The sequence below is a fragment of the Micropterus dolomieu genome, linkage group LG23 (assembly GCF_021292245.1).
Source record: "Micropterus dolomieu isolate WLL.071019.BEF.003 ecotype Adirondacks linkage group LG23, ASM2129224v1, whole genome shotgun sequence".
Classification (NCBI taxonomy): Eukaryota; Metazoa; Chordata; class Actinopteri; order Centrarchiformes; family Centrarchidae; genus Micropterus; species Micropterus dolomieu.
The window spans coordinates 27,732,613-27,750,850 of record NC_060172.1 but is presented as its reverse complement, the minus strand read 5'-3'; the positions used below and the strand labels follow the sequence as shown (position 1 = coordinate 27,750,850).

Genomic DNA, 18,238 nt, shown 5'->3' with positions numbered 1-18,238 from the left:
TGAGTACTCCCATGAATCCATTTTCACCAGCAGCACTATCTTGTCTTTAGGTTGGAATTTGGTGGCCTCGTGTAGATGGTTCCCCCATAAGTTGTAGTCGGCCAGGAGCCATTTAACTGTACATTAGACATCTGTTCCACATAAGTTCTGTCTGTCTCACAGGGGGAGAGGCCAGTTGAACTCTTTGTGTCCTGACATCATATTTAACTTAACAGTGACCCTACTTTTATACATCAAAAACAGACGCATGCACACGTTTAGCCTTTATATTATTCTACAGATTTTCTTTTTGTTTTTATAATTTAGAAATGCTTAGGAGGGCTGTGGTGACAACTTGAGCCATTTTATTCCACTGATAAAAGAAAAAAAACAAAAAACAAAACTGACGAAAGGAATCACTGGGTCATTGGTTTGATCACCCACTTTACTAACAGCTGCAGATGAATTATGGACATTGTGCACTGCAAAGTAAACATTATTTACTTCCCCATTAATAAATGCAAATATCAAACAGCTTCTTCTTAGGCACAACCAAATACATACATGTATTGCAAAACAACATGGGTACCCTTCTACCAAAGCTAAGCTAGTATCCACAAATTATTATTTTATGAGTATTATTTTATTTTATTATTTGGCTGGTGTGAAGCCAGCACAGATAACCTTCAATATGTTTCCTTGATTTGAGGAGCTTTATGGAGCCAAATAGGCAGTATCCTTACACCACCTTCATTATAAATAGTCTTACACAGATTACACCTTAGCTATGAGCAGAGCTTGTTAGGGACTTGTTTGGCCTGAAACTCACAATTACCAGACACACCATCACCCTACCAAGAAGTGTGAAGTCAACCGCCTTAACCCACTTAGGGCGTGTTATTTTTGTAATTATGAAAATGGCTAATCAGGGCCCTAGGATGGTTTTACAATTAGGAGGTGGAAAAATTCAGAAATGAAGATGAAAACGTTTTTTTTTTTTATGATAAAAAGGTATAAGTCTGAAATCTATTCAGGTGTACAAAATCATCTTTGTCACCTCTGAAGAAAGTGTTCTTTGTAGACATCCTAGCAACATGGTCCTCTGGATGGCATGTTGGTCCACTGCTTTGGTCCAGACTGAAATATCTCAACCTTTGGATGGATTGCTGCGATTCAAAAACAATCAATAAACATCAATTACAAAATAATGAATAAGGATGAATAAAGTACAACAGGCACCGGGTGTGAGAAGAAAGAAGACTTTCAGTGCAAATTTAATTCAACGCCATGAAGGGAGCTTCGTGTAAGGATCAGGCCTGCAGACCGAAGCAGCGTGCAGTGCTGAGGACATCGTCTCTGGTCAGATAGCATCCACAGAGCTGCCTCAGGCCCGTGAAAGACTCCCTCCCATGCATGACACGCCAGTTGTCTATGAAAATCACCTCATGAAGATAAGATAGGGTACAATCTTTAGATTACACTGAATTACACTTACATTTGTATATTCCTGTTTACTTTTCAATTTTAAACTGTAAATTGCTTGATTGAAATTGACATTTGAGAAATGTAGCTGTCTTACTTTCCCTGGATTCAGTTTCACCCACAGTTCGTTCTCTGGTCGCCTTAGCTCTGTTGTCAACTCTCGATGCGCCACATACCATTGCTGAACAACGTCATGGGGGACAGTGTTTATCACTGATCGGTCATAGTTGTTGTATCTATTAGGGGAAAAAAGCAACAAATCTTGTTGTTGATTTGATCTGAAGTTTAAAACATTTCATCTTTCACGCAAAACTACCGAATATTCCTTCAAAAAGCTTTACAGTGTACAAAATGACAGAATATAAAGAATAAATACATTATGTCATGGTGAAGTACAATTGTTACAAATAACAATCAATAAAATGATACACTGGATGAAACAAGTGCAAAATGTATAAAAATGGAAATTTAAGAGAAACTGTGAATACAGTCTCTGATAATTCACTAGTGCACAAATATGAGTAAATTACATCAGATTAAAGCGCTGACATACCGGATCAGGTACATTTCATTGTTCCAAGGATAGACATTGAGCACAGGCCCGATTCCTGTCATGTGGTTTCGGTGGTTGTCTGTGTTTTCGATGTACTCGTGCCTGATGGGCACATGGACAAGCAGCTCAAAGTTTTTAGGAGACTGCTGTCGTACTTTCTCTGCAGCGTAGAACCCGTCTACAAGTAGTGTCCTTCCCCCAGTTCCCTCATGCTTGAGGCAGTGGAACACCTGGATTCTGCAACAACAATCGGCGCTATCAAGTCAGTAGGTGTGATATAATCACTATATATATATATATATTCAATGTTTTCTTGCTTTTATCTTGTATTGTTTTTGTATTATTGTCTTTTGGGTATTATTGTCTTTACACTTGTTAAAGCCCTGTGTAACTTGTAACAAATAAAGATTATTATTATTATTATTATTATATTTATTACTTGGGTTTTGTTTAAGATATATCAAAACTCCTCAGTATAATGAAAACTGTTGACATTGAAGTCTTCGGACTAATTCAGATTAACTGCAGCATTGTTTCTGGGAAGACAGTGTTTCAATGCTACTTTTTCAATGCTTCACACACAAGAAATCCTTTCCCTTTCACACTATTGGGGCTGTTTTCAAATCCCACACCCATCTCTGCTGCACCTACCCACATGGTTCCTGAAAGTATGAGGTGTCAGTGTGGCGGTCCAGGGCCAGCTGGCTGTAGGCAGTGTCTCCTCTTGAAAAATCTGAAGTAAAACACCACATTCTTCCATATGTAGTTTCCCTTGTGGATCAGCAACAAACACAAAATAGGGATTAGTGGACAGGGCCGAACATCTTCTGTACTGTTCGAGAATGTTGCTATTGAATGCAAGTCACAAATGCAGAATAGTTGCATGTCGTCTGTAGGAGAAAAGAGTTTCACTGTAGCATAGGCCAAAAAGAACCACCCAATACCTGATTAGACTGACCCTCTGGGATACTGCCTTTGTGGCCTCAACTGTAGCGGGGACATCATCTACAAAAGCGATCCCATACAGAAGATAGTTTTGAAGAAACTTCTTTAATTCATCATCACAGCTCATAAACGCGTCCCATTTGGCAGAAGGTATGTTTGCATTTTTATAGATGTCTGCATTCCACAGGATGTGTGGCTGGACGGATCTCTGCTTCTGTCCTTCATAGCTGTTCTCAGCCAGCCAGCTGAGGCTGTACTTTGACACATGACCATCAGGCCCTGGGATACAGAAATGGAAAACATTGTTATTAGGTACAATTAATGGAAAATTGCATTAAATACTACGAATTGATTAGTTTTTACTCTGCTATTTAGCAGATTTAAGTATATTTGGGAAGATAACGCTGTGTGAGTGAACTGGTATTAAAAGCAGCAGCAATTTTAGCAAAACACATCTTAAATCATGATAAGCAAAGTTAACAAGTAAGGCTGGATTACCAGCTGGACAAAGTGGAAAACTGCTCCGGAGCCCCACACACTGTTTGACAACTAGTTTTCAAGTCATTGGATTAACTGATTACCTGCAAATGTGTTAGTAGTAAAAAGCACAACAGTACACAATAACCTGAAATGATGAGGGCATAAAGCATACATTTTTACTCATCTTAAATAGAATAGTGTCCTCACAAGGGGCCCTGTGTCAGGCATACCTTTATCATTTCTGTGCTTACATTTTACATATGCCTAAAGAAATGTATGTTTACTAAAATGGCAAAAAACAAACTGCAATCCTGCAGCACAATTTTTGAGGTGCAATGGTTTATTTGATGCTCGCGGTGTGCTCTGTATGTGATAGGCAACAGCATACTTACACAATGCTAAGAGAGCCAGGGCAACTGGGGGCTCAAATTTGCCCAAAGGTTATTTCTGTTGGCCTAAATACCTCAATTTTGCATGGTCATTTTCTCTGGATCCAACTGCTGGACTTAAAAGATGGCTGAGTTTAGCTAAACTGAGTTCAATGTTGGGGACTGTTTAATAGTGTTTTTTTTCCTCAGTTACACAATATGCATATACAAGAAACTAAAACAGAAGAAACTCTGAATATCCTCTGTACTGCAGGACATCCGGTTTTAAAGGTTTACAGAACAGCTCATAAAAGCTTGCCATCTATATGAACTGTAAGCATACAGCAAATAAGTAGATCTGAACTGCGTGCAACATGAGCATCCATGGCATCATTGAGATTGAGTATTTAGCAAAGCAAGTCTATGAAGGCTCATGTTTATAGATAGGATGAGCAAACCCAGACTCAGTATGCCCGCGGGAGTAAGTGCATCATCAAACAAGAAAACGACATCCCAGCCAGCCTGCACATTCACCAGTTTGCTTTCGGAACCAACAGATCCAAAGAGGATGCCGTCTCCACTGCCCTCCACTCAGCCCTCACACACCTTGAGAAAAACAACACCTACATCAGAATGCTCCCCCATGAAACTGATCAGCAAACTCAGCACTCTGGGTTTAAATACAACACTCTGCAACTGGATATTGGACTTCCTCACAAACAGAACAGAGCAATAGAAAGCATCCTGACTGGAAACATCACAAAGTGGCATGGGATGTGCACGACCCAGGACCACAGGGATCTGCAGAGGGTGACTAAAACTGCTCAGAAGATCGTCGGTACCCATCTCCTGAGCATCAGTGATATTGGTGAAGTGAGGTGCCTGCAGAGCCCAAAGGATACTAAAGGACAGTACCCACCCAGCCACAGCCTGTTCACCCTGCTGCCTTCTGGGAAGAGATATAGAAGTTTCTGCTGCCACACCACCAGACTGCAGAGCAGCTTTTTCTCCAAGCTATCAGACTTTAAACTCAAATTCATCCTCAGCACTGCTCCAGTGAATATTGTTAATTTCTGTTTACCATTTTTATAATTGCTTATGTATTAATGTAAAATGTTTGCTATGTAGCAGAAAGAAGTTACAGAACTCAATTTCACTATATAACCTGTTATATTGTTACAATAAATGCACCTACCTACCTATCAACTCTCTTGGGGCTGACAGGTCCCCATTTGTCAGTTTTTGCAAGGTTCAGTGCCCCTCTTGTGCGTACATAAAAGCCCTGTTAACAGCCTGGCATTTATAAATAAAAAAGCTGGAGCCCAGCAACCCACAAGGCGGGTCAAGGTCAGTCTTTAGGACAACTCTGAATAGCATAAGCCAGACAGACACCCACACAGAGAAAGCACGGGCAACTCCGAGCTGCCAGACTCTGACTACACTGCTATTGTATTAAATGTCCGTAGTGATGGTATCTCTCTATGTTGTGCTCTCCATTTTAAAAACAAAATTTCCTAGCTATTATTATCTTCCTGCTCATGTCAGACCTGACCCACGCTGGGCTGTGGGGGCACAAGGTAGGGGGAATGTGAGGGTGAGTGCTTGGTGCACATGAAGCCAGCAGATTCACTGTCAAGGCACACTGTAACACCTGCATCTTTTTCAACACCTGGCTGCTGCGGGACCGTTTACTCCTCTTTATTCCTCTTACTCGAAAAGGAGGCAACTAAATCCCACAAGGATTTTCCCCCTGCAGGAGCAGGCTGGATGCTGCTGGAGACAGAATAAGATATAGCTCCAGTTTGTGCAGTACTTTTACTTGTAACAACACATTTTTACAGTGTGTGGTATCAGTACTTTAATACTTATTTAAAGGAGCTCAATACTTCATCCATACATGTCTCCATAGACTATGCCACATCAGTAGCAAATCTATCTAGTCTGTTAAAGCCACATGTTTGCTGCACCAAGTCGGTTAATGAGATGGCTGCTGGTGGAGGTCAATATCTAAATGCACGTTACACAAAGCTCCTTTGTTTAGGTTTTAATATCTTTTTTATGACATAGTAATGAAACAGTCCCGGCCACACCCTAAGGATTACCTTACAACTGAGTGAATATTTAAACACAAAAATGCCATCATAAAAGAGGGAAAAGTCCAGTTCACCCTTGCCTGTGGAGACAACTTCACGTGTCATGTGTCAAATTTAACACACCCGCTCCCCATTCACGGGTGAGACCTTGTAACACTAACGAGTCTCATGACATCGGGGAGGGAAAATGGCTATTTGGGCCCAATTTGGACATTTTCACTTAGGGGTGTACTCACTTTTGTTGCCAGCGGTTTAGACATTAATGGCTGTGTGATTGTATTATTTTGAGGGGACAGCAGATTTACACTGTTATACAAGCTGTACACTCACTACTTTACATTGTAGCAAAGTGTCATTTCTTCAGTGTTGTCACTTGAAAAAATATAATCAAATATTTACAACAATGTGGGGGGTGGACTCACTTTTGTGAGATACTGTATGTCATTTTGGGAGTCATTAAAAACAATCATACAGGTCAGTTTGGAGACATCAATTATTGACCTATTCTGTTGTTTCTAGACGAGGGCGTGCTGGATGTCCCAGTAAACTCCTGTCAGAGTAGCAATTGAGCAATACAATTTAGAAATTCATTGATTACATGTTGTAAGTGCATGGCCAGAATAATTGCTAACAATGTGTTTGCGAAATACAATGCACCCAGCAGAATGACAGTTTCACTGTATACCCAGAGACCCACAGCCAGTACCGCTACAGTGGAGTACTACCTGTTTCTTTGGAATGATCTATTCTGAGGTGCAGTCAACAGCATATGACTTGACAAGGCTTTGTAAAGACTTTTCTGACCACTTCAGCAACTCACCCCTTCATTTCCACACGTTCAGCTTGGTAGAACTGTAATTAAAGCGGACTTACATGTGAGCACGAGATGGCCATCTTCAACACTTGTATTGTCAGGACGGATAGTGAGGTCTATGCTCGCGGGGTCCAGGTTTCTCTGGTTAGTCTTTGAGTTGTATGAAGAGGCAGAGCGGCAGTGGTCCCGCAGCCACACGTAATTAAAATGTATCGGCGTCCCCTCATAGTTGAGCACTGGTGATGATATATGCATGGATTAATAGGGAGTCTTGTCCCATAGATAGGCCTATGGATACATTCAGTTGATATGTAAATAAACTCACCAAGGCAGTCTTCAAGTAACTGAAAAGTTGCTGAACGCGCAGCGCATGCACGGATCAGATACTGAGCCGGTTTCAACGCAGGTCTCAGTATCCTGTTCAGCGTGCCCAACATCCCGGGCGCAAACACAAATTCAGATCAACAACACAGAATAAACCAAAACTTATGATAACCTCCCTCTTTTCCAGAGAGGTCACTGAGTAGAATCAGCGCACGCCGCCAGCGGGGGAATAAGTAGGCTACTTCTCTCCTTCAGCGCTCCACTTTCACACAAGGCTTTAATCTCATACAATCTCTCTATATGCCGAAATTAATTGTTAAACACATATATGGTTACTCTTACAACGTAAGGAATTAAATTCCGTTGAATGTTGCTCAACACAGATAAATGCAGCCAGTTTGTGAGGGGTGGAGCGTTTCTGCACCTGCGCGGTTCCCTTCACATCAATACCCGGATGTTTTAAAACGGTAGTTATGTACTATGCTCAAAGACTTAAACCCTGTCTGAATGAAATCATATCATCAAGTCAGTCTGGTATTATGAAGGATAGACATATAAGTAGGCTAATAACATCCATTTAATCCTAGACATATTAAATTATTCAGAATATACTTTTTTAGACTTTTACAAGGCCTTTCGACACTGTGGAACAATTGAATCACTGCTTCTTGTTGGATTTGGGGAAAAATTTTGAAAGAGGGTTAACACACTCTATAAAAATATCAATAGCAGTGTCTCATTAGTTAATGGCACTTCGTTGTAATGTTAAAAGAGGCATAAGACAGGGGTGCCCAATATCCCCATTCTTATTTTTAATTGCTGCTGAACTCATTAACCTATACACTATTGCACTGAAGGAATACAAATAGGTGATAATAATTTAATTATTAGTCAACTAATCTAACCTGTCTCTTCCTAAAAAATGAAGGTCAAGTTCCGATTGTATTTGACGCTTTAAAGTATTTTTCTAAGACATCAGGTCTTACGATTAACCAGAGTTGTGAGATGTTAACAGTACACAATTCATCCATGAGTGGCATAAAGGTCAAAAATTCAGTGACATATAGTATAGGGGAGAGCGGGGTAAGTTGTCTCGTGTGTAAGTTGTCACACTGCTCATAACTCCACATTTACATTTACATTTACTCATTTGGCAGACGCTTTTATCCAAAGCGACTTACATTTGAGGAACAACATACAAGCATCAACAGAGCATCAACTACAGATCTACAACTGACAATACATACTAGTAAGAGCAGCAATAAATACTAATAAGAGCTCACAGTACATATCACATCAATGGGGTAGATACCTAGGGAAGGAAGTAAGAGTTGGCAAAAAGTGCAATTAAAACAAAAAGTGCAATCAATACAAGATCATTGTAGGGGATAGAAGAAGAAGAGCACAGGAAGTGCATGTTAGAGGTTAGGAGTTAGAGGTGTTACAAGAGGAAGTGTTCTCGGAAGAGATGAGTTTTCAAGAGCTTCTTGAAGTTAGAGAGGGACACCCCTGCTCTGATGGCGTGTGGTACCACCATCGTGGTGTCACAGATGAGAATAGCCGGGATTGCTTGTGTGAAGGGATGGCAGAGCCAGGCGGCGTTCGTTGGAGGAGCGTAGCAGCCGAGAAGGAACGTAAGTTTGTATTATGGAGTTTAGGTAGATGGGTGCAGACCCAGTGGTCACTCTGTATGCAAGCATTAGTGACTTAAATTTGATTCTGGAGGCCACGGGGAGCCAGTGGAGGTCACTGAGTAATGGAGTGACATGAGTCCTTTTGGGCTGATCAAAAACCAGACGCGCTGCTGCGTTCTGAACCATTTGTAAGGGTTTCACCGCACAAGCTGGGAGACCTGCTAGGAGGGCATTGCAATAGTCGATGCGAGAGATAACCAAGGCCTGTACTAGAAGCTGGGTGGCGTACTGAGTGAGGTAGGGCCTGATTTTCCTTATGTTGTATAGAGAAAAGCGGCATGACCGAGAGACAGTAGCAACATTGTCTGAAAAGGACAGCTGGTCATCAATCATGACACCCAAGTTTCTCACCACCTTGGTTGGAGTGATGGTTGCTGACTCAATTTGTAGTTTTATGTTATGGTGGATAGATTGCTTGGCTGGAATGACCAAGAGTTCAGTCTTAGAGAGGTTTAGTTGAAGGTGGCAAGCCTTCATCCATGCAGATATATCTGATAGACAGTCCGTGATCCGCGCCGAGACAGTGGGATCGCCTGGCGGGAAGGGTAGGTAGAGTTGCGTGTCGTCTGCGTAGCAGTGGTAAGAGAAGCCGTGCGAGCGAATGATCGGCCCCAGTGAGGTGGTGTAAATTGAGAAGAGAAGGGGCCCAAGCACTGAGCCTTGGGGTACCCCTGTGGAGAGGCAGTGGGAGGAGGATAATTTTCCTTGCCACAAAACATTGTAGGAACGCCCCAAGAGGTAGGATTCGAACCACAGGAGTGCTTTACTCGAGATGCCCATTGCTGAGATAGCGGATAGCAGGATCCTGTGGTTGACTGTGTCAAAGGCAGCTGATAGGTCAAGCAGGATAAGAACTGAGGATTGGGCTGCAGCTTTAGCTGACCTTAGGGCTTCTGTTACAGACAGAAGAGCCGTTTCAGTAGAGTGGGCACTCTAAAACCAGACTGATATGGATCTAGGAGGTCATTCCCTGAGAGGAATTCTGAGACCTGTTTGAATACTGCCCGTTGCTCCAACACTAGAGGCTCTATGTCAAAAATCTATGTCAAAAATCAAATAGCCATTTTGTGTGACTTCTTTTTCTATGTTCAGCTTCCTGTTCACATGTGATCAAGGTCACTCTAATCTGAGGTGAGCCCAATTTTATTATTTTTTTGCTTCAAAAGTAAAACATTTGCACTTTATATTTTATGTATTCCAACATTATTAGGTATGAATGTTCAAAATGATAACTTTGTACAAAGTAGAGGAGACAATAACGTGTCTTTTGATACTTCAGCTGAAGTGCTATTAGCTAACCTTGAGATTTAGCCAATATTAGCACACATGTCAGTTTGGGTCAAGTTGTCTCAATGACTTTGGGGCAAGTTGTCACATGTGATTACTTGCCCCAGTACAAATAAACACATAGAACATGCTCAAAAAACTATGTGAAATTGTGTAATTACCTCTGACACAAGTATTAAATGATACTGTAAATAGAATATTACACACTGTAGTTTACAGCAGCAGCCACATGTCTGGACAAGACTGAATTCATGACAGAGTATATACGTTCTTATACCGTAGGCATGTAGTATGTTAGTAGATACAAACACACACACACACTACATGATCCAGTTATTAATTTAGTTAGGCAACAAGGGTAGCAGGCAAATAAGCTTGTAATTAATTTGTAATTGCAAGGAGGAATGTGTTTTTGAAGGAAGGAAGAAATTATCAACAGAAGACAGAGAATGACAGTACACCGCCTGACATAATGTTAAAGACAGTCAGGCAGGTGAAGTTGAAGAACAAATCAATCAGAAGTACAGCTAAGAATTTTGACATAAGCCGCCGACATCTCTTTTGGCCTCATCTATGTGGAGCCATTTTCATACAGTATTCGAAAGACGACGTTGTTTAAGTGTGTGAAATGCAACAAATGGGCAATTTATGTGTGCCAGAACTGTGACACTAAAGACATGTCTGATTAGTCAGATACATATGTAGGTCGTACACAAAATTCACATTGTTGCATTAGTGTGTTTAAACACCACATCTGTTTAGTTAAGAAGTTATACATTTAAGCAAGTTATCTGCAGCATTACATTCAATTACCATAGATCTATTTGCACTCCAGAGAACGTTTGATTTTAAAGTTCAAAGAAAGAGGTTGTCCCACTTAATTTTTGTTTTGAATTAAATTATTTATATTCCAAATTCTCTAGGCTTGATTGTTGATTGATTTTACTTTTAGTTGTGGTTACAATTTGAAATTGAAATCAATATTCACAATTAAGTGTTCTAACTGTTTGATAATCCAGTGTGACAACATACCCAATACAACTTACCTGCCGATGGCGCTAATTGTCACAAGTGCACACTCTCTATTCAACAGTCTACAGCTCCATAATGAGATAAGATATGAAGATGTAATGAATACAAAACTTCTGCCCAAGACTTCATTCTTTCATTTGGTATGACATTTGTACCATTGTGATGTACAGCGCTCAGTAAATATTAGAGGGTGTGAAAAGTGTGACAACATACCCCGCTCTCCCCTACTAATATAATATAATAATACTGTTTTATTTATTTATTTTAATATATTTTTATTTTTTTAACACACACACACACACACACACACACACACACACACACACACACACAAGCTTACTGTTTTATTTATTTATTTTATTTTTAATATATATATATTTTTTAACACACACACACACACACGCTTACTGTTTTATTTATTTATTTTATTTTTAATATATATATTTTTTAACACACACACACACACACACACACACAAACACACACATGCTTACTGTTTTATATATATATATATATTTCTTTTTTTTTTAACACACACACACGCACGCACACACGCTTACTGTTTTATTTATTTATTTTATTTTAATTTCTAATATTTCTTCTTTTTTTTTAACACAAACACACATACACTTTGATTACTTTACGCTTTAATTACTTGTTTAAGGAAATGTATGGGGTTGATTGTTCTTATTGTGATAGGGAAGGCAACAGCGGTTTAGCACTAGGACCCAGGTAAAGGGGCAGAGTCTATAAATAGGGGAGGGAAGATCACCTGGTCTTTTCTTTCTGCAGTAACACACCTGAGAGAGCAACTGAGGCCAGCCTTTGTTTGGTGCTTGATTGGACTTCGTGGTAGTGAGGGTCCAAAGCTTGGAGTGATTGTTTAAACACATCAGCTAAAGCACAGATCCCAGTCACCTGCATGCCTTCAACGGCGGGAGGGGAATGTGTTTCTAAGTCAAGCAAGACGTTATTAGGAGAGCCAACCACTGTTTTTTCCCACCGGTTAGTTTTATTGTGCTCACACTAGATCCTTGAATGGGCCATATTTTGTGTTTCTGGCTGTGTTAAAGGGGGAAACTGAAAGACAGAGTAACCATTTTGCATGGGTGTTTTGTGTAATTAGTGTGCAGCATGCAGATATAGTGTTTTTCCATAGTATTTGGTTTAATTGGTTTGAGCGTGTGGTTTATTTCCTTATTTGTCTATCAGTTTGGTTATAATTTGTCGGTGCTCAATTCTACATCAGTTTCCCTGGTAATGCAGTCTAGTCCTGAATTGTGTTTTTTCTCCTATTTTGATGTATCAAATAAAATTTACATTCCTATACTGATATAGTAGCCTCTGGTCCAGTTTGTTCTGGCACTTGTGTATGAAGTAGCGTTTGGTTTACATTATGTTGTATGTATGACGCTTTGGCAATATTGTTGTTACACATTCATGCCAATAAAGCTAATTTGAATTGAATTGAATATAGTATCTTGATAGATAAATCCGCATCTGAGAGAGTATCTACTAACTTCTTGCCCAAAATAGAAAAAGCGAAGACAGTTTTAATTGTTAGCTGCAAAGAGAGGCAGAAGGTATTTCAAGAATTGTATACCCTGCAATTTCACTGTATGTTGACCCAAAGACATGTAAAGCCATTGACTCGCTTTTATTTAACTTCATATGGAAAAACAAAACTGAGTATATGAAAAGGAAAATGTGTATTAGAAGCTACTCTGAATGAGACTTTATTGCATTAGACTTTCAAACTATTAACCAGATTTTCAAGATTAATTGGATTAAGCAGTGTTTGTCTAAAGGCAATTGTCAATGGTTTTACATTCCTAATTTGTTATTTGATAAGTATGGTAGTCTAAAATTTCTATTATCTTGTAATTATAAATACCAAACTGCCCCTCAAGCTCTCCAACTTCCATAAACAAGCTCTTGAAGCATGGAGAATGGCTTTTAAACACAATTTCTCCACATTCATGCATATTATGGAACAACCAAACAAGTCCAGGTACATAAAAGAGTAGATTGATAAGGGTGTAATATTTATTTATGTACTGATGGAGGCAAATTTTGTGATTATGAGGATTTTGTCCGTAATAAGTTTGGATACTTCTCAAAAAGAACATCACAATGTTTTAAAAAGCATATCTCCAAAGTTACTATTCTTACTTAAAAGTCCATTGTTATATTGTCCTTTATGTGTAATAATCACCATATCAGAAGAGTACTGATCTCTGGTCAGTAGTAAATAAAGGCCAGCTTTGCGCGCTCCCACGATGTTTATACCTAGTTCAGAATTAGTTTTTTCAAGGCAAAGTTAGCCGTACTATTAATTTGAATACCAATTATCTTGTTTACAAACCACAGAGATAAATACCAAGTCATGCTAATGGATAGACAAATGTTTCCTGGGAAGAGTAATTTTTTTATGGATTGTTTCGAGGATGCCTGGAGTGTTCCTTACGGTTACTTGATGATTGATTTTAAAGCTAAGACACCTGATGATTTCAGACTCAGAACCGACTTGCTTTCAGACCTGCCTGCTGTGTATGTGTGTAAGAGAAAGTAAATAAACATGTCTGATCGCATTAAAAGAAACCTGTCTTTACTGCAAACTATGCACGGAGCATCTCCATCTCAGAGAGTGAATATTATTAAATCTGCATCACCAGACCTTTTGGTAGCGTTATGCGAAATAGCTTACAATGTTTTAAAAGGTAAAATTCCTTTAAATAAGACACAGTATCAAAAAGAAGGAAGAAGGAGGCAGGGATTAGACTGCTTGCCAATAAAAAGGTTTGCGCTTCAAAGAAAAATAAGACGTTGCTTAAATAGTCTGGCAGTTTTCTTCTCCCCCTCCTGAATATTGCTGTGCCTTTTATAATGAGTCTTATTGGTTCAAGACAAACTTAGATGACTATGGAGTATGCACAAAAAATGTTTCTGGTACCTAAACAACAGCTTGATCTTTTAAGAAGACCTCCGGCACACGAGTCTATTCGAGAAACTGTTGAAAATGACCTGGATCGTACTATAAAAGGCATTCTGGATCAAAAGACTGAAGATCTTCATGAAAAAGCAAAAAATTATTCCATCGCATTGCAGAGATTTCTCACCATGGTAAAACAAGGAGAAAAAGACCAGAACACACTAACTTTGTCAATGCCGGTCGCTGAGGATTTTCACTCTTCAGAGCAGAAGAATCACACAGGAAGAGACTTTGTTTTTGAAGAAGTTTTAAAAAACATGCCAAAAAACAGCAGGAATAAAGCCCAGAATATTTTGGATAAAATGTCCTCCTCAAAAAACCTAAGTGCATGGACTGAACGTGGGGAGTTTGTGTTTAACAGTAATGTTATTAAAGGGTCTCATGTGTATGATTTGATAAGAGGAGTAACTGCTTCTCACAACGTGTCTGACAGTCAGAGACCTACAGGTTGGGATGAATATCTTCAATCGTTGGCTATATTGAATATACCTTTATCAGTTGTACCAAATCAACAGGTCAAAAGAAAAAGTGACGAGATTAAGAGGCTTTTGGAGAATCTTCTCCTCTTATTACTGGACCGCCATCTACACCTCTTGAGAGGACATCGATTAGCAAACAATGACACAAGTCCATTTGTATCTCCTAAAATGCGATTGAGTGATTGGATAACTTTTTAATTGTATATCGTTTTAAATAAATACATAGAGACATAACTTTATCATTTCAAAGTGTTTTTATTTATATCACCATAATAACAAAAAACTTTGTCGTACACGTTTCAATCTATAAATCATTTTGATAATGAATGGCACACAACTTCTAATATTATTATACACACTTAAAAGAATCTGATACTTGGACACACTGGTTACATTCTGCATAATTATTTTGACCACATACAATCAAAGGTCATATTTTTTTCACAAATTTGCACACCATAAAATCATTGCATGACCGTTTATCACTATATTTAGTCATTACATTGTCATAAGATAAGCCTCTATCATATGGTAAAGAAAAAACACACAATGCTGACTGCACACTACAGAATCCACATCTTGCACTTCTCTAACAGAATGTTGCGTGGACTTACAAGTACTGTTGAGAAAGACAGAAAAAGATTCAGGAAAATGTGAGTATGTTGGAGAGTTCCCAAAACTGTCACAGAATGATCCCACACCCTGCTTGTCAATATAGATAGCGACCCAGTGTTGTCCTCCCAGGTGGGAGGGGTCTGTGTTTACCACCAACATGGCGGTTCTCTTTTTAATAACTGATTTAGGAAGCTGGTCACTAGCAAATACTCCAAGAAAGACACCTTGCTTCACTACCTTATCAAGTACTTTTGACAGGTCTATCGTATTCATACTATCGTTTGTTAAAGTTAGAAAAAGTCAATGAGAACCTGTCTTCTTGATGATATCTCAATTATAGAATCATATGTGGCGTAAATAAACGCATTTATTGTGCGTTGAAGCGGATTTCTAAAACGAGCCTCTAATCTAACACTACCGTTTTTAATGAGCGACATATGGTCTCCGCGTCCTTCATCAGGGCTCAGGTTAAAACAGAACAGACTATATCCATTACAAAACTCGTCGCGGGTTATGGCCATAGCGTTGTTTTTAAGATACTTTCCAGTTGCCGAATTCAGTTGATGATACTCCCTGATGGCATTCCCTCTGGTAAAGTTGGGTTGAAAGGTTTTTGAAGGATATTGTTGGCCGTCAACATATAAACATAAAAACTCTATATCATAATGGTTAAATGGATTACACGCATAACTACCTGTAAATGCCTCATGATCTACAAATCCTACTACAATAAATTTAGGTATTTGTCCCAAGAATACATTTTCTTGATTACAAACACGAGTGCCCGTTGGGACGCTAAAATATTTAAGACAGACTCTGTCTATGGGATATTACACGTTGGCATGCGTTAATGCCTTAGCGTGTGCTAGCTTAACAGCCGGAGATACGGTGACTTTCTTTACAAATAGGCTTGCTGACATAATGTTAACCCGAAAGTCGTCTACAGTGTTGCGCATTAAGCAAAATTCGTTTTTAGATCTTATGAATTTTATCTTGAGGTCTACTCCATTTATCATTAACTTGTCTTGAAAAAACAAGTCAGAATGTAAAGGGGATATTAGCTCCACTACGTGGCCGCCTTGTGTGTAGTAGTTCAAAAGGCACTCTATTATACCCCTGTAAGGATATGTGTTTGATGATTGCGTTATGAGTCGGTCCCCCAACGATATGTCGACCTGTGAAAATATTGTACATCCAGGGTAGTTGATTAAGCCCACTTCGTCTGCTTGATCCAGGTTTCCGCCATTAGCTTTGGTGATTTTTACGCGCGTGTACAAAAACATATTGTTTAGATCCAGGTAGTCCTCTGTACTAGCTGGAATGAAAAATTCAAGGGGTGAAGAGTCTGATACCGCTGCTAGAGGAGGGAATTCGACGTAGATGCATTTCTCAATACTTGTTTGTGTTAACGGCACCATAAACAGGTCTAGCTCCGACTTGACGCTTGATGTACCAATGACATTCTCGTTAGAAAATGTCTCTTGTCTTCTGACGTTTTGTTGACTTGCTTCTCCTTGCTTGTTTATTTTTTCTAGTCTTAGTATGGGTCTTCTTATTTGTTGTTCGGCTACGCCACTTTGGTGGGGAACTCCCTCTTTTCCCTGGAGGTCGTTTTATTGGTCGGGGGGCCACGGCCACTACACCCGCCCCCTCTTGACGTCTGTTCATGACGTTAGTAATAACATCCGTAGCTATGTTTTTAGCAGCTGTCTTTAAATGAGGGGCAACAAATGTAAATCCTTTCTTGAGTAAGGGGAATGCTAATCTAAACAATCCCCTAAAGATTCCCCCTAACCCTGCACCATACTGAGCACCGAGCCCACTGTATCCAGGTAAATCACCACCCGCTTGGGCTGTATAATATGCAACGTACTTGTCCGCATTGTGAGCATATGGATGGTACATGTTTGTTCCTTGTCTAATACCGATATTTCGAAAGTGTTGCATTGTTATCACTTTGCCGTACGTAAAAGGGATATGTTGATTCTGATCTGTCTTGAGAGAAATCTGGATACTATCAATGTGTGTTTTGCAGACCCTCAGATAGTGTGGTCTGTCATAAGTATTTGTGATCATATGGTTGTTTGAACCCGATATACGTACTATTCTTAAAAGAGGGACGTAACTATCCCCTACCGTTTGATGATCAACAATATCGGTATAAACAAATATATTATACACCCCTACGTTAACATCGGCAGGATGTGGCGCCAAATACGGCATCTGTGTCAACACTGTTAGTTCGCGGCTGAGATCTAAATGTTGCAATTCCCTCGTGAGTTTTAAAAGCCACTCCGGGGATAAATCCCAACATTTGTGCAAGTTTTCCTTGAAACGTTAATTCTACGTCTCTCGTTGGCAAAATGCTTACTCTGTTGGTAATGTTGTTGTAATCAAGCTCAATGTGACCCATGTTGTTTTCAGATAAACAACTGTTTAGTTCAGCTATTATCTGTGACATTGTTGTATAGAATCCCTGTGTCACTTGGATTTTTTATCAAACACGACAAATTTTGAGTCTTCTGATGAAAACGATTTCCATGTTTTTGGATATTGTATTTCTATCAGACCCACCTCATATGCTGATGTAGCAGATCTAGGCTACGTAAATTTTAATACAGTTATGAAAATTTATATTTATTATATATTTAATATTTAATTTTAATATTTAATATTATCCAACGAAGGTTAAAATGAAGGGCAACTGGACTTGGTTGAAGCTTGGTTGGTAGCTTCAACCAAGTCCAGTTGCCCTTCATTTTAACCTTCGTTGGATAACTATGACCTGGATGACTGAGAATCTTCATAGACAATATTTAATATTAATTTATGCCTCGAAACTAGGAGCACCACCTAAAGATTTGCTTGTCCGCCCAAGGCTTTAGGTCCTTGAGTATAACCTGAGAATTACACGAATTTCTGGTAATTCATTAGTTGTTAATGGTTCAGTTATTCTGAAATCGTAAACTCTAGTCAATCAGTCAATCTCAAATCTGAGGATGAGTTCTATGTATAGGGACTCTAGATTCTTAATAACACACACACAACATCACTGTGCTCAAGGTGAATTTATTAACTAACAAAAGAGAGTACAACAGTGG

General features: G+C 39.3%; 1 protein-coding gene across 2 annotated transcripts; it reads right to left on the bottom strand.

The window, feature by feature from the left end:
• Window positions 1-406: 406 nt before the first annotated feature.
• tmlhe (trimethyllysine hydroxylase, epsilon) lies at window positions 407-7,461 on the bottom strand. Of its 2 annotated transcripts, XM_046039964.1 has the most exons (8): window positions 7,040-7,461; window positions 6,774-6,950; window positions 2,959-3,238; window positions 2,666-2,785; window positions 2,015-2,251; window positions 1,559-1,697; window positions 1,304-1,421; window positions 407-1,145 (listed from the first exon to the last, which is right to left on the bottom strand). In XM_046039964.1, the coding sequence occupies exons 1-8, from the start codon at window positions 7,149-7,151 to the stop codon at window positions 1,066-1,068; spliced, it is 1,263 nt and encodes a 420-aa protein (XP_045895920.1). In that variant the 5' UTR covers window positions 7,152-7,461; the 3' UTR covers window positions 407-1,065. The 2 variants fall into 2 exon arrangements, with proteins under 2 accessions (XP_045895920.1, XP_045895921.1); XM_046039965.1 differs by having other exon boundaries at window positions 407-1,421.
• Between the last annotated feature and the right edge of the window lie 10,777 nt (window positions 7,462-18,238).

What these genes read in the sequence shown, in the direction of transcription:
- tmlhe (XM_046039964.1), bottom strand. Translation starts at nt 7,151, where the DNA reads ATGTTGGGCACGCTGAACAGGATACTGAGACCTGCGTTGAAACCGGCT. An exon ending in TGGCCATCTCGTGCTCACAT is followed by an intron (nt 3,239 to 6,773) that starts GTAAGTCCGCTT and finishes TCTGTATCCCAG; the next exon opens with GGCCTGATGGTCATGTGTCA. An exon ending in AATGAAATGTACCTGATCCG is followed by an intron (nt 1,698 to 2,014) that starts GTATGTCAGCGC and finishes TTCCCCTAATAG; the next exon opens with ATACAACAACTATGACCGAT.